Below are 14699 nucleotides of genomic sequence, written 5' to 3' on the forward strand. Positions count from 1 at the left end.
TTCATATTCTGCATTGTATTGAGTGTATTCCTTTATTCTGTGATAGTGTACAGTGTATACAATAACAGATTATATTATATAAACATTATTATTAGGAAACAGGAATTAAGATACTATCTTCGCGTTAGGTACATATTATTAAGTAATATATACCTTTAGTACGTATATACATATTTTAAAATAATTTGATATCAAAAACTGTTAACAAAATAATAATACTTTATCATTTTTTCAGATTAACCAACAATAATTAAAATGTCAATTTTTCTTACAATGTGTTAAAAACTTAAAATTACTCATTAAAGAAATGTTTATTTAAAAATCAATGTATCAAAAGGTATTAAAATTATTAACAAGTGTTATTTAAATACAACTTAATTTAATTTATGATTTACACACTTGTGTAATGTTGGTTAACATGAAAATAGATAGACGAATGTTGTTTGTAGTTGGGCAAAAATTACTGTTTATTATTTTTTCGCACTGGATTTTTTTAGTTTAGAACTTAAGTGTGATTGCTTTGAAATAAGTTTATTTGGTGTGATAAAATTTTCAACAATTTAATATTAAAAATAAGGTTGTTACTATACTTATTTCTGTTGGATGTTTAATGGCTTTTGATGGAGATGGCGGACGATATTCAGGCAAGTTTTAATCGACCAGCATGGTTACGTTTTTATTGTTATTTTATAAATTAAAATAAAATTATAATTAGGATTATGATAGTATATTTACATTTTTGTAAACTAAATGATAATCACTTAAAATTTCATTCATTAATTTTATATTTAAGTGTAAGATTGTGAACATTTTCCTTTTATCTTATCTACTCAAAATAATAACTTGATTTACAAATATGTTCTTAAATGAAAATCTACTCAACATTATATATTAATAATAAGCAATTATTATCTTAAATTATTGAAAAATGTGTATAATTAATTTTAAGAAATATGGTACACATTTAATGCAAGTAATGATTGGACCATCTACCTAGAACATATTAAATAACTATTGTAAATAATATTTATATAGAACATCAGTTTATTAGAATTATTAATAAATATTAATTAGCATAACATTTTTAGATATAATTTATCGTAAAAACAGTCTCGTACTTATTTGCATACCTATCTTGATTTTAGTATATATTATGTACAATACTAAAACTATTATATTTAAATATTTACTAATAAATACATTTATAAAAACAGATATAATTCTAAGATGCATAAGTTTATATTGTTTCTAAAAACAACTAAATTTTATGTTTTTTTTTTTTTTTATATCAATTTTTCTGTTAGAAATATTAATGACTTTTTGCTAATGTGTGATACTAGTAAATTATAACCTAACTTTAATAAAATTACTCATAATATTGTGTTTAGTTAGGTCTGAACATAGTCAAATCATTAGTCCTAATGTAGTATGTTTTTAATCCTTTCTTCACAAATTATAAATCATAATAATTGTATATATGTCTATTATTATTTTCTTTATTATCCTTATTACTGTTAGCAAAATTTTAATTTTTGACTTGGAGGACTAAAATAGTAATTAAACAGAAATTTTGATGTTTACCTCTAAATCCCCATTGTAAAAATATATTGAATTAATATGTTTTAGATGTTACACTACTGAAATAATATCTAACATGTGTTAAAATTCAATGGTATTTTAAAACAAAAAATATTTTACAACAAACTACTAAAATTAATGAATAACTTTATATTATTGTTACTATGATTAAACTTGTGTGTATGAATTTTAGATATTTTTTAGTTTTAATAATCCCACTGTACTAATTTAAATCAAATTATTATATACTAATTAGTAATTATATTTAATTTTGTTAATTTAAACTTACTGTCAATAGTAAATATAACATTTTAATCTTTTTTATACTATTAAAATTTTTCATAAATAATAAGTGTTTATTCTTGTTCAATAGAAACATTTATTGTTTAATTATTACTTAAATATTTTTATCTAACCACTTATTATTGTTATTCATAATTATTTTTGAAAATAAATTTTTACTTTTTTAACTATATTATGTTAAATATATTAATTTGTATAATTATTATACAGTATATCAAGTAAAAATTTCTTAAAATAATAATTTACATATTTTTTTAGAGTATTCCACGTTTGGAAATGCTATGCAAGCAAATGTACGAATCAAGGGATGCTACTCTCTGTGTAGAAGCCGAAAAAGCTTTGGTTTCATTTCAAAATAGTAATACTCCTAACACACTATCCAAATGTCAATTGCTATTGGAACGAGCTGACTCACATTATTCTCAATTATTAGCAACTACAACTATAACTAAACTTTTATCACGCACTCCATTAACCTTAAACCTTGATCAAAGAATACAGATCAGTAAGTTATTTAGTTTTAACTATTTTTATACTTACCATGATTTTTAAAAATATTTTATACTTAATATCATAGTTATTAATATATTTTTATTTTAGGAAATTATATTTTGAATTATTTGGCTACACGTCCTAAATTGCCATCATTTGTAGTCCAAGCACTTGTATTATTATTTGCAAAGATTACTAAACAAGGATGGTTTGACGGAGAAAAAGATTCCTATGCATTTAGAAATGTTGTGTCTGATATTTCAGTTTTTTTACAAGTAATTAAAATGTTGGGTCTTATAATTTTAGGTTACATTTTTGTTTTATTACATATTTCTTTAAAACTATGTCCTCACAAAAATAATTGTAAACATTGAAAATAATAAGATGAATTCTTCATACTTAGTAGAAACTATGAAATCTAATATTTCAGTATGCTTTCTAGATATTTCAAAATTGTAACTTTATATTCATCTTAATGTATTATTGTCACATTGCTATTAATGGTCAGTTTATTAAAGATTAATTTTTCTCAAAATCTAAAATAAATATTTATAACATTTAATTTTAATTTTTAATTACTATTACATTTATTAGATTTTTATTAAAAAGTTTTATTATTAGTATTATTTTCTTTCTTTAATTAAGGTTATTTTATTTTATTAAAATAAGTATACATTTTATTAGATACTAAAGCTTAAATGTTTTAGGGAACAAATGTTGAACATTGCATGATTGGAGTACAACTATTATCTCAGTTAACAACTGAAATGAACACTGTAGCTGATGTAGAATCTCACCGAGCTGTTTTAAAACATCGTAAAGTTGCATCATCATTCAGAGATACACAATTATTTGAAATTTTTCGAATGTCTTGTCAAATGTTACGGGGTGCTAATAATAATCGAAAAAATTTAAATTTTACTGACGAAACCCAAGTAAATGTTTGGTTCATCTATATTATATATATAATTTGTATATGTTTTGAATGTATACATTTTTGTTTTTTTTTTTAGCATGGATTTATGTCTCGATGTCTACAATTAGCTCAGAATTGTTTAACTTATGATTTTATTGGTACAACTTGTGATGAATCGGCTGATGATATTTGTACTGTTCAAATACCCACAGGTTGGCGACCAGCATTCCTCGAACAATCTACTTTAACACTATTTTTCGATCTCTATCATTCCCTGCCACCTAGTTTGTCAAGTCTTGTAAGAATAGCTTTTAAAAATTGGACACTATACCTCATACTGAAATTAATTTTATTTATAATTGTTTAGGCTCTATCGTGCTTGGTGCAACTAGCTTCAGTCCGACGTTCCTTATTCAGTACTACTGAAAGAGCTAAATTTTTATCTCATTTAGTAAATGGTGTTAAAGATATTCTTCTTAATCCTCAGGTATTAAGTTTTTGAATGATCGTAAATCTTATCTTGATATTTGAATACATTTTTGATTTACAACTTATTAAATAATTTAATGTTACATAAGCTATTGTTGTATTTCTTAGTATTCAAATTATGATTAAAATACTGTAATAATTATAAAACACACATTTTCTTTGTAGGGTTTAGCTGATTCAAATAATTACCACGAGTTTTGTCGTTTATTAGCTAGACTAAAATCAAATTATCAGCTTGGAGAACTTGTGATGGTTGACAGTTATCAAGAAACTGTCGGTCTCATTGCTAAATTCACTGTTGAGAGTTTACAGGTAAAACTGGTATATCAAATTTATAAAGTTTATTTCATATTTAAGAATAATTAAAAAAATTAAATGCATTTTCAGTATTGAATATTTCACATAAATCTTAGCCCTAGTAGTAATAAAATAATATAAGTATAACTTTTTTTGTATCACATACAAGTTAACAAATAAAATAAGGTTTAAGCTATAACTAATACATTAATACTGTAAAAGTTTTGTTATTATTTTCCTAATGTTTTTCTTGTACAACAATTATTACATTAATATTAAATATTTTAATAACAATTTTACATTTTAGTATTTATTATTTGGCTGAAACTCCAAAAAACTATATTATGTATTATTAAATATATCTTATAAAGTATTTTAATATAATTGTATATTCGATTGATGTATATATAAAATTAAGAATCTGTATTTATTTAGGTCTATCAATGTGCTCCAAACTCTTTTCATTATTTATTAAGCTTCTGGCAACGTATGGTAGCATCAGTACCTTATGTCAAAGCTGCAGAACCTCATTTGTTGGAAACTTATACTCCAGAAGTTACCAAGGCATATATATCATCCAGGATAGAAAGTGTTACACTTATTGTAAGAGATGGATTGGATGACCCATTAGATGATTTCACTAATGTTCAACAACAGCTTGAGCAGTTATCTGTGATTGGCAGATGTCATTATCAAAAGACATGCTCATTAATTGCTCAGTTATTTGATCAATCAGCTACCAACTATCAAGAAATTATTGCTTCAGCTTCTGCTTCTATTTATGATCTAAAGATTCAAGAAGGTATGTCAAATAAATTATTTTATAAATTGAATTATTTATATTTCAGTCATATTTATAAATTACTGGTAAAACTTAAAACTGTTCAAACTATGGATGCAATAAAATATAAACTTAATATCGCTATTACCAAACCAGGATTAATAAAATTGTAGGCCCTAGGTAACTGGTCAAGGGTCCAGAATCCCCCTTCACATGCCAAATTTTTTAAAAATAGAAACATTTTATAGATGAATTAAGTTTATTTATTGATTAAAAAATGTTGCTCTCTGAAATTTTGGTCCTAAAGTGTTGAATCTCAGTCTTAATTCTTTAATAATCAAAAAAAAAAAATTAAACTTTTATTTAATAACTTTTGTAACTTTTTATTTGATTTAGTTAATTTTAACAAATCTTAAAAACAACTTATTTTACACTAATTTTCATATTTCTTTAACCATTATATTAAAGTATAAAACCAAATATTTGTAATACAAAAATAATAATAATAACAATATTGTCTATTATATTACTTAAACATAACTTTATAGTTACAAAACTTTTGTGACTTTTGGTATCGATTTCTTGGATATCGACTAATCATATTTCACATCTAATTCTTATTATTAAGAGGTCGTTATTCCACATGGCAACATGTGTTGTCTCTGTCTTACAAATGTAAGACATAAAAAATTTGCATTCAGTAGATTCAATTTTATGCTGTTAGCTTTAATATTAGAGTTAATTTACCTATTGTCAAACTTAAATAACTATGTATTATTAGTAACAATATTATCTTGGGTATCTAGAATATGTGTAAGTGCGGTACATTCATATGCGGAACATTCGATCAGTGGTCGATATTATTTTTCTAATATTTCTTAAAATATTTTATACAGTAATTGTGGTTTCATTCATCATAAACCGTCATATGCCCATTGCAATGTACATTTTATCGGTTTATGATTTATTCAATCTAATTTTGATAGGTAATTACGAATAAACATAAAATATCACAAAAACAATCATAGCCACACGTTTTATATTTGTAGGCCCTAAAAATGTTTGTAAGCCCTAGACATAGTGTCTACACGCTAATACGGCCCTGGCTATGACCAAAGATACAGCAACAACAACATAGTTTGCAAATATCTTTTCCTCTTTAATTATATCTTTTGAGTTGCTTACATAATTGGAAATGTTGATCTATCAATGTACCATAGTTTAAATCTTATTTTTTTAGAAAACTTCTCTCTCTCATTCAATGTCTTTGTCTCACAAACCTACTAGTATACTACATATTAAATTTGTGTTCAGCAGTATTTTGTAATGTTAGCTTTGATATTAGAATTAAAATTGATTGACCAACTATCATGCTTAAAGACGAGAGTAGTATCTTTGTTTAAACATTTTCTATGATATTTATATTTTAAGCCAGTTATAATAGTTTGATAATTGATATATTTTAGTGGCGGTCAAACGGGGAGGAAAATAAGGGGTATAGATCCCCCCATGACTTTTTCTTTAATATTTATAATAATTATAATTAAATATATGTATATTGTACTATAATGTTAATGTATTAAATTTTGTTATATTTTTTTTTTTTAAACAGCCTATGAGTATATTATTATTATTTAGATTCTACACTCATTCTAGGAATAAAGCAGTTATTAATATTTAGTTGCTTATACAAAATATATACGAATTACTTTGCTTGTTGATCATGAATATTTAATAACAACACTCTCCTCATTTGTTATAAATAAAGTACTAATTTACGTTAATTTAAAAAATTGATATTGGGCATAAGTGCATAACCATAAATTATATTTTAATAATTAAAGTACATATTAAAAAATCAGCCACATCCCCCTCCCATGACAAAATCTTTTGACCGCCACTAGGCATTGATACATTTACATAGACATAACTTGCTTATAAATTGATATATTTTTAAATATAGTTAATTCTTTTTACCTTTCTCATTTTGATATTAAAGCCAACATTACAAAATTAATTCTACCGAATATAAATTTTCTATGTTGTATGTTTGTAAATTAGAATCAATATGTGCGGATAATAGCTCATAAAAATATATAATTAATTTATAATGATATTGTGCGTAATGTGAAATTTAGGTATATGTTTGTTAATTTGTAGTTAATATTTTGTCTATATTAGTATCTATATAATTATTGTCCATCTATTATTTTGTATAAACTATTTTTGATAATATCTCAAAAAATATTGTTAGATATTGATTAAGTATTTTCTTCAATTGCTTAACACCACTACACTCTTGTTATCCAGACTAACATTTAAAACTCCTTATTATCAAAAGTGTTCTAGTCAGGTCTAGGAAATGTATTTTAATATAAATCATCATGTAATATTGTATCAATGTATTATATTATTCTGGTATTTCATAATGTACATTGTGTTATTACCGTTTATGTTTTAATATAACAATAATTTTTAATTTAGGTCGTTTAACTTGGTTGGTGTACTTAATTGGAGCAGCAATTGGTGGTAGAGTAACATTTAATAGCAATGACGATGGGGATGCAATGGATGGAGAAATGGCTTGTAAAGTTCTGCAATTAATGACTTTTAGTGATTCAAGGCTGCCACAAGGGGGTTATGAAAAATTAGAACATTCATTTTTATTTTTCTTTGAACAATTTCGAAAAATCTATATTGGTGATCAAGTAAGAAAAATAAATTATATGGATTATTTAAAGTTGTTTTGGTCGTAAAATCCTAATTGGTTGTTACGTTTATTTACATTTTTAATATTTTAAATGATGTAAAATTATGAATTACATTTATTTAGGTACCTAAGAATTCAAAGGTCTATCGCCGATTGCACGATGTCCTTGGCATTAGTGAAGAGCACATGGTTCTAAGTATTTTTATGAGGAAAATGTAAATTATTTGAATTTTAATTTAATACTATTCATTAAAATTTTATTTTATAATTTATTTTTCAGTATAACAAATTTAAAATTTTGGTGCTCCAGTAATACAGTCATTCAAAAAACATTAGCTTTATTAAATGATCTTTCAGTTGGTTTTTCTAGTGTTAGAAAATTAGTAAAACTTGATGAAATTCAGTTCCTATTAAACAATCATACAGTAATTTCAAATTATTTACATTTTTTTTTTACTAAAAATATACTAATAAATGAATAATTATTTTTAACAGAGTGAACATTTTCCTTTATTGGGTAACACTTTTAGTGTTAAAGATATGAGACATCGATCATCATTTTATACTTCATTAGGTAGACTACTTATGATTGATTTATTGGAAGATGAAGATAAATTTGATAATTTTATGATACCTTTAACAGGTAAATGTATTCAATAAATATAATTCATATTGTATATATAAATAACTGTTGTTATTACTTTTTGTACTTAGCATCTGTAGAGTCTATAGGAGCTTTATTAGCTACAGTCAACGGTGTAAATGATACATCAGTATATTCAAATATCGAAGCAAAAAAAGCTCTAATTGGCCTTATTAGAGACCTTAGAGGCTTAGCTTTTTCATTCAATACTAAAACATCATTTATGTTATTATTTGAATGGTTATATCCTTCATATACACCAATTTTACTACGTGCTATGGAACTATGGTATGCCGATCCTGAGATTACTACTCCATTATTAAAACTCTATGCAGAATTAGCTTTGAATCGTTCACAAAGACTTCAAGTTGATGTATCATCTCCAAATGGAATATTATTATTTCGTGAGGCTAGTAAAGTTGTTTGTACTTACGGTAAATATTTGTCAAACTTTTTATTTTTATAAACAAATTAAATATCAATATTTTTTACAGGAAATAATATTTTAAATCTTGATGTTCAACAAGATATGCTGTATAAAAAAAAATTAAAAGGCATATCTATTTGTTTTTCAATGTTAAAAGCAGCATTATGTGGAAACTATGTTAACTTTGGTGTTTTTAAACTTTATGGTGATGACACTTTAGAAAATGCTCTAAATATATTTGTAAAATTATTACTGTCAATTCCTTTGAGCGATCTTTTGGTAAGTTGTTTAATATTTGCATTAAAATTAAACTTCAAACTGATTTTCAAATTAAAATTTATTCTTCTTATTGAGTATGTTCTTTGGATGTATAGTTAAAGGTTAAATAATTTTTAACCTATTTATTAACAATACTATATCAAATTATCTTTTATGTCATAATGATATGAAGTATTAAGGATAGGAAGATTTTTATTGGATTTGCTATTACTATAGAACAGTAATTCCCAACGTGGGCATACCACCCTCTTGTGGTCTTTTTTAGTTTTGAAGGGGGCATTTTATTTAAGAGAGGTGATTTATCTGTGACTTTCATTTTTATTATTCATAACTTATTGCAATAAAATATATAAGTAACTGCATACAATCAAAAATAATGCACCATATTAAGTAATGTACAGAATTATGTAAATATGCATAATATATAGACACACTAAGAATTTAGTATATAAAAATTGTTCAAAGTTTTATTTTTATTATCTCGAACTTCATTAAAATCCCCTTGAAACTATCATTACACTTAATAGTGTTTTTCTCTCGATAACTCAAAATAAAATAAATCATTTTTTTTTATATCTAATACACTAATAATATTTGTATTACGGTAAGAACAGAAAATTGAGCAGTACATTCAGTATAGTGATTGTTATTTCACGCGTTGGTAGTCAATATTGGCAGTAATTCATACAATATAGTGAAATAGAAAATAAGTGTAAATTAAATGTCCTAACAATTATATTCATACAAAGACAAATTAAGCAAACTTCTAATCACATTTAAAAAACAAAATTATTTATTCTTTATTGTACTTAATTTATATGTATGCAGTATTAGCTAATATTTTAAGTATTCAAATGATTTACCGATTATTTTAAAAAAAAATTTAAGAATTTTAGTAAAACTCGATATCACAAAGTTTTTGGTATCTCAAACTTTTTCCTGTTCTCCTGGAGATTTGATATAACGAGAATCTACTGTATATTATATTTATCATGTGGAGAGCAATGTGAGATTTTTGAAAATCTAAAAGAGGTATTTAGTAAAAAAACCTTTTTATTTTTATTCTGGACCTCTAAATTTTGAAGTTTTATAAATTTGTCTCTATTAACTTTGAACTGCTATAGATAACAAAACCAAAAGTAAAAATAAATAGTAAAGTTAACTATTTTTTCTTATACTTTTTTTAAATATAATGTCACTTGTCTAAATATTGATGACTTTTATTTTTAGATTTCATTGCTTTTCGTTATTATTAAAATTAATAATAATAACATAAGATAAAATTGTATAGCATACAAATATAAGGTTATTCTTTATAAGGTAAATGTTCATTTTCACTGTGTTTATACTTATACTATTTTTAGAAATATATTTTTTTACGTGATTACTTCAAATTATATAAAAAAAAACTATTTTTTTTATGTTAAATATTATAATTTTATTTTGAAAATTGGGGGGGGGATAAAAAAATGTATATTTTTAATACTTTTTTTCATTTACAAGCAATATACAGATATACAATATAATTTAGATCTAAATCAAAGTGATTTAGTCTCACTCCGTTCCTGTATCACTTAAATTGTTGTTTACCTACCTTAAATATATTTGTTTGTTTTTTCTATGTAGTATTACATTATTTAAAAATAGATTAAATTGCATGTAGTTATATGTTTTTTTATTTATCGTGCTAACAAATTGATTCTTACTGAATGTATAAATTTTCAGGAACATTGAGATGTATCTATACTTGTCTTTTTTTAAAAGAATTCACTATCTAAATAATACAGATACATGTTTTTACTACCTATTAGTTATTTATCTTAAATTCATAACTAACCCATGTCTAACTCAATACAATTGAATTGCATTGCATATAATCTGTTGAACTCAACCGATTTATTGTTTCATTTTTACAAAACTGAGTATAATGTTAACATCTGCAATTATCATATCATAGTCTAAAACCTATCTAAGATTTTTCTCATACTAATGTAATATATTGATAAATATAGTAGATTTAGTTTTTAATTTTAATTTATTTCTAGCATTATCCTAAATTATCACAAACATACTATGGCTTACTTGAGTGTCTTGCTCAAGATCATATGGAATTTTTATCTACTTTAGAACCTCAAGTATTTCTATACATACTTTCATCCATATCTGAAGGACTGAATGCATTAGGTGAGTTATTTAATATTAAAAGATACATTACCTATACCTATTATGAAATAAATGTGTTAATTATAGAAGTGATAACTATTGCTGAAGAAGGTATAATAACTGAAAAATTGATACAAAATTTTTGGTACTTCAGAAGGCGTAAAGTTAAATCTATCTAATTTACTTGATGTTTTTTTTAACTTTATAGTGAACACATTATATATATATATATTATATATTCAACTTTTATATTTACATAAAAATTCACTTAAAGTTTATTTAAAAATTAGTTTTGACCTTTAAGATATTAAATTTTATTGACAGTATTAAAATATCATATTGGAAAATATAAATTATGTAAATAAAAATGTATGATCTATTTATGATGCATTTCAGGTTGAGTGAAAGATACTAAATTTAAAAATCTAACGTGCATCATTTAAAGCATGGATGGAAAACAATTTTAATTTTTCTATTTAAGTTATTGTTTATTGAGTATTTGTTTAGTGTGTAACCTACTGATAGAAATTTGAGTTTTATATGTGACTTACCTGTATTACAGAGTTTAGTATATGACTTACCAAGACTATTACCACAAAATAATGAAACTAATTTACAGTGGTATATATAAGAGGGTTTTAGGGGTTCAAACCTCTCCTGAAATGTATGGTTGGTGCAGGCATTGATTTTGATAGTAAAATTAATTGGAATTTAAGAATAGAAATTTTTTAACCCCCCTCCCCCTTAATTAATTTCAATAAATGTTACTGCTGATTTATGCCATAGATGTCATAGTGAAACAAAAATGTAGGTACATAGGGAAAAAGAGATTTCAGAAAAAATTTTGAGAAATCAGCATTATGCAATGTATCATATGTTCATGGGGAGTATTAAAAACTAAAATACTACAAAAAATGCATGGAACATAAGCTGAAATGTTGCCACGTAATTTGATTGAGGCATGGTACTAATTTATTAGTAGGCAAGATACAATTTGTTTTAAAAATTTTAAGGGATGTACAAAAAGTGTATTGCCAAACATAATTTAATATTTATAATAAAATAATTTTATGACATTTTTTTAATACTGATATTTTTTTAACTGATATTGAATGTAATAATAAAATAACCTAATTTTATGATTTTTTTATTTTAACTGTTTTTAATTATTTACTATTTAATTATCAGTCTGGCAGGTCATATACTAAATGATTTAAAAAATATAGTTTTTGTTTAACATTTATAAACTATATTTTTTCATATTGTTTCCAAATAATGTTTTTGAGAATTTCGTTTTCGTTTTTTTTTTTTTTATATATATTTTTATAAGTTATTATAGTACAGCGCAAAATATGTAGATACAAAAAATAAAATAGTTCAAATTCAAAAATTCAAATTAAAATGCTTTTAAATTTTAAAAGTGCATGGGTAAAGAGAAACACTATTTTTAGAGTAAATAATAAAAATAATCCTGAACTCAGAAGTTTAATATAGTTATATTGTTTAATATATTGCTTATACTTTATATTAATCAATTTTATTATTAAAAGTAATTATTAGTTACCTATTATTATTAATTTTTTGTGGTATTATTTTTTTTCCATTTAATAACGTTTTTTAAAAATGTTTTCCATCCCTTGTTTAAGGTGTTGATAGCTAAGTCAATATAACACCTATTGTAAGAAAAATAATTTATGTCATCTGTGTATAGTAGATAATTGTGACCAACTAAATAAGAACAGTGTAAGAGAATTAATAAATTTAGTTAGCAGATCAATCAAGTAATATTTACGGAATCAGAAGCATCACCATTGTCAATAAAGGTTGCACCTAGGTTTTCTCTGTTATTTGAAATATTGATTAATTCTTACAATTAAATTTGGTTCCACTATCTTGTCTGAAGGTATAATAGTTTTAAGATAGAGTTAAATTAGATTCTTACTATCAGCAAAGTCTGTTTTTGAGGATGTGTCCGACTAGTTTACAAAATACAGATGTAAGTAATTGAACGGATAGAGTTATTTGAGTAAGGATAAACACAACTTTATCTGAGGGATTGAAAATTGTATATGCATCAATTAATTTATTATATTAGTTTGGTAAAAACTCTTAAGTCATTGATGAGTAGATATTGTATAATTAGTTAGAAAATTCCGTGAATACTGAAAGCAACATATTTGTAATAATACAGTGGCTGCACCTGTATTTAACATATTTTAATACTTAGGTTTAAAAAGTTGATAATACTATATTATATCATATTACTAAGGGCAGAAATAAGTGAAGAAGCTTGGTCGGTATAATGTACATTAATAAATTCACCTCCAATAAAATAGTTATTCGTTAATTAAAATAAAGAGTCGCACAAAAATAAGTCAATTTTAAAATTTTATAGACGTAGCATAATCGAAAAACGTATAGTAAAAAGATATTTGATGTTTATAACTTTAAATTATTTATTAATTATAAAATATATAGTCAATGTGCATTGTCTATTGTTAACCTTATTTATTGCCTGCTCATTATTAATATTAATATTTTTCAGATATGTCTATATGCACTGGATGTTGCACTACTCTCGATCATATTGTTACTTATGTATTTAAACAATTATTATTAAAAGGTAAATTGTTAACTAAAATATTAAAAAAAAAGAAATATAAAAACTTTTAAAAACAAATTATTGTAATTGATTACTAAAACTAATAATTTTATTAACCTAGGTAAAAAAGTGAGACGCCGTATGCAACAAGTAAATGAAATATTTTTACGCACTTTAGAAACACATTTAGGTGTATTTAGACAAATCTTGCAGACTGTACTCAACATAATCATATTTGAAGAATGTAGAAATCAATGGTCTATGTCCAGACCACTCCTTGGGCTTATACTACTTAATGAAGAGGTATTATTGATTATTTAAAATAAATAAATGCTTATCTATTTATCTCATAATTTTGTTTAGTATTTTAATCAACTAAGGGATATTATTCTACAAAGCCAACCAATTGATAAACAATCAGCAATGGCTCAATGGTTTGAAATGTTGATGGAAGGGGTTGAAAGAAATTTAGCAAGCAGGAATCGAGAAAGGTATATTAACTATAGTTAACTATATAAAGTATTAAATACTTCAATTTAAATTTATATATTTTTTAATAGGTTCACTCAAAATCTATCTTCATTCAAAAAAGAATTAACCGAGAAAGGATCAGCAATATCTATGAATTCTGTTAATAATGAAGTTATGATAACCACATAACACGTTTGGTTGTTTAAAATGTGTAATTTGATATCTTAATTATTTTGTTTTCAAATGCCAATATCAATATTTCAAGAAACAATTGTGGTTATTTATTTATTATTTTTTGAGCCATGTAAATAACAAAAAAAAAAAACTTATCTTTGTAAACAGTTTTAATTAGAATATAGGGCCTACCTCCTAGTCATAGGCTATTACTGGATATTATTTTAAACATTTAATGATTATTAAGTGCATTAATTATTATGTATGATACATAAGTGCGATTAAGATAAATGCAGTTTTTAAACTATGTGTAAATATATTTTATTATTTTTTAATGAACAAAAATGTTAGATAATTATTGTACACCTTTAAGT

At 24.0% G+C, this 14699-nt stretch overlaps 1 protein-coding gene across 1 annotated transcript; it reads left to right on the top strand.

Moving 5' to 3' along the window:
* The first annotated feature begins 448 nt into the window (after nucleotides 1-448).
* LOC113561164 (exportin-7) lies at nucleotides 449-14640 on the top strand. Its single transcript, XM_026967430.1, has 19 exons — nucleotides 449-644; nucleotides 2140-2386; nucleotides 2482-2648; nucleotides 3081-3308; nucleotides 3387-3587; nucleotides 3657-3776; nucleotides 3944-4090; nucleotides 4511-4877; nucleotides 7341-7564; nucleotides 7690-7781; nucleotides 7847-7991; nucleotides 8062-8209; nucleotides 8281-8643; nucleotides 8704-8915; nucleotides 10961-11099; nucleotides 13624-13701; nucleotides 13802-13983; nucleotides 14044-14171; nucleotides 14241-14640. The coding sequence occupies exons 1-19, from the start codon at nucleotides 621-623 to the stop codon at nucleotides 14338-14340; spliced, it is 3312 nt and encodes a 1103-aa protein (XP_026823231.1). The 5' UTR covers nucleotides 449-620; the 3' UTR covers nucleotides 14341-14640.
* The last annotated feature ends 59 nt before the right edge of the window (nucleotides 14641-14699 follow it).

This window comes from Rhopalosiphum maidis, chromosome 1 (assembly GCF_003676215.2).
Source record: "Rhopalosiphum maidis isolate BTI-1 chromosome 1, ASM367621v3, whole genome shotgun sequence".
Taxonomy (NCBI): Eukaryota; Metazoa; Arthropoda; class Insecta; order Hemiptera; family Aphididae; genus Rhopalosiphum; species Rhopalosiphum maidis.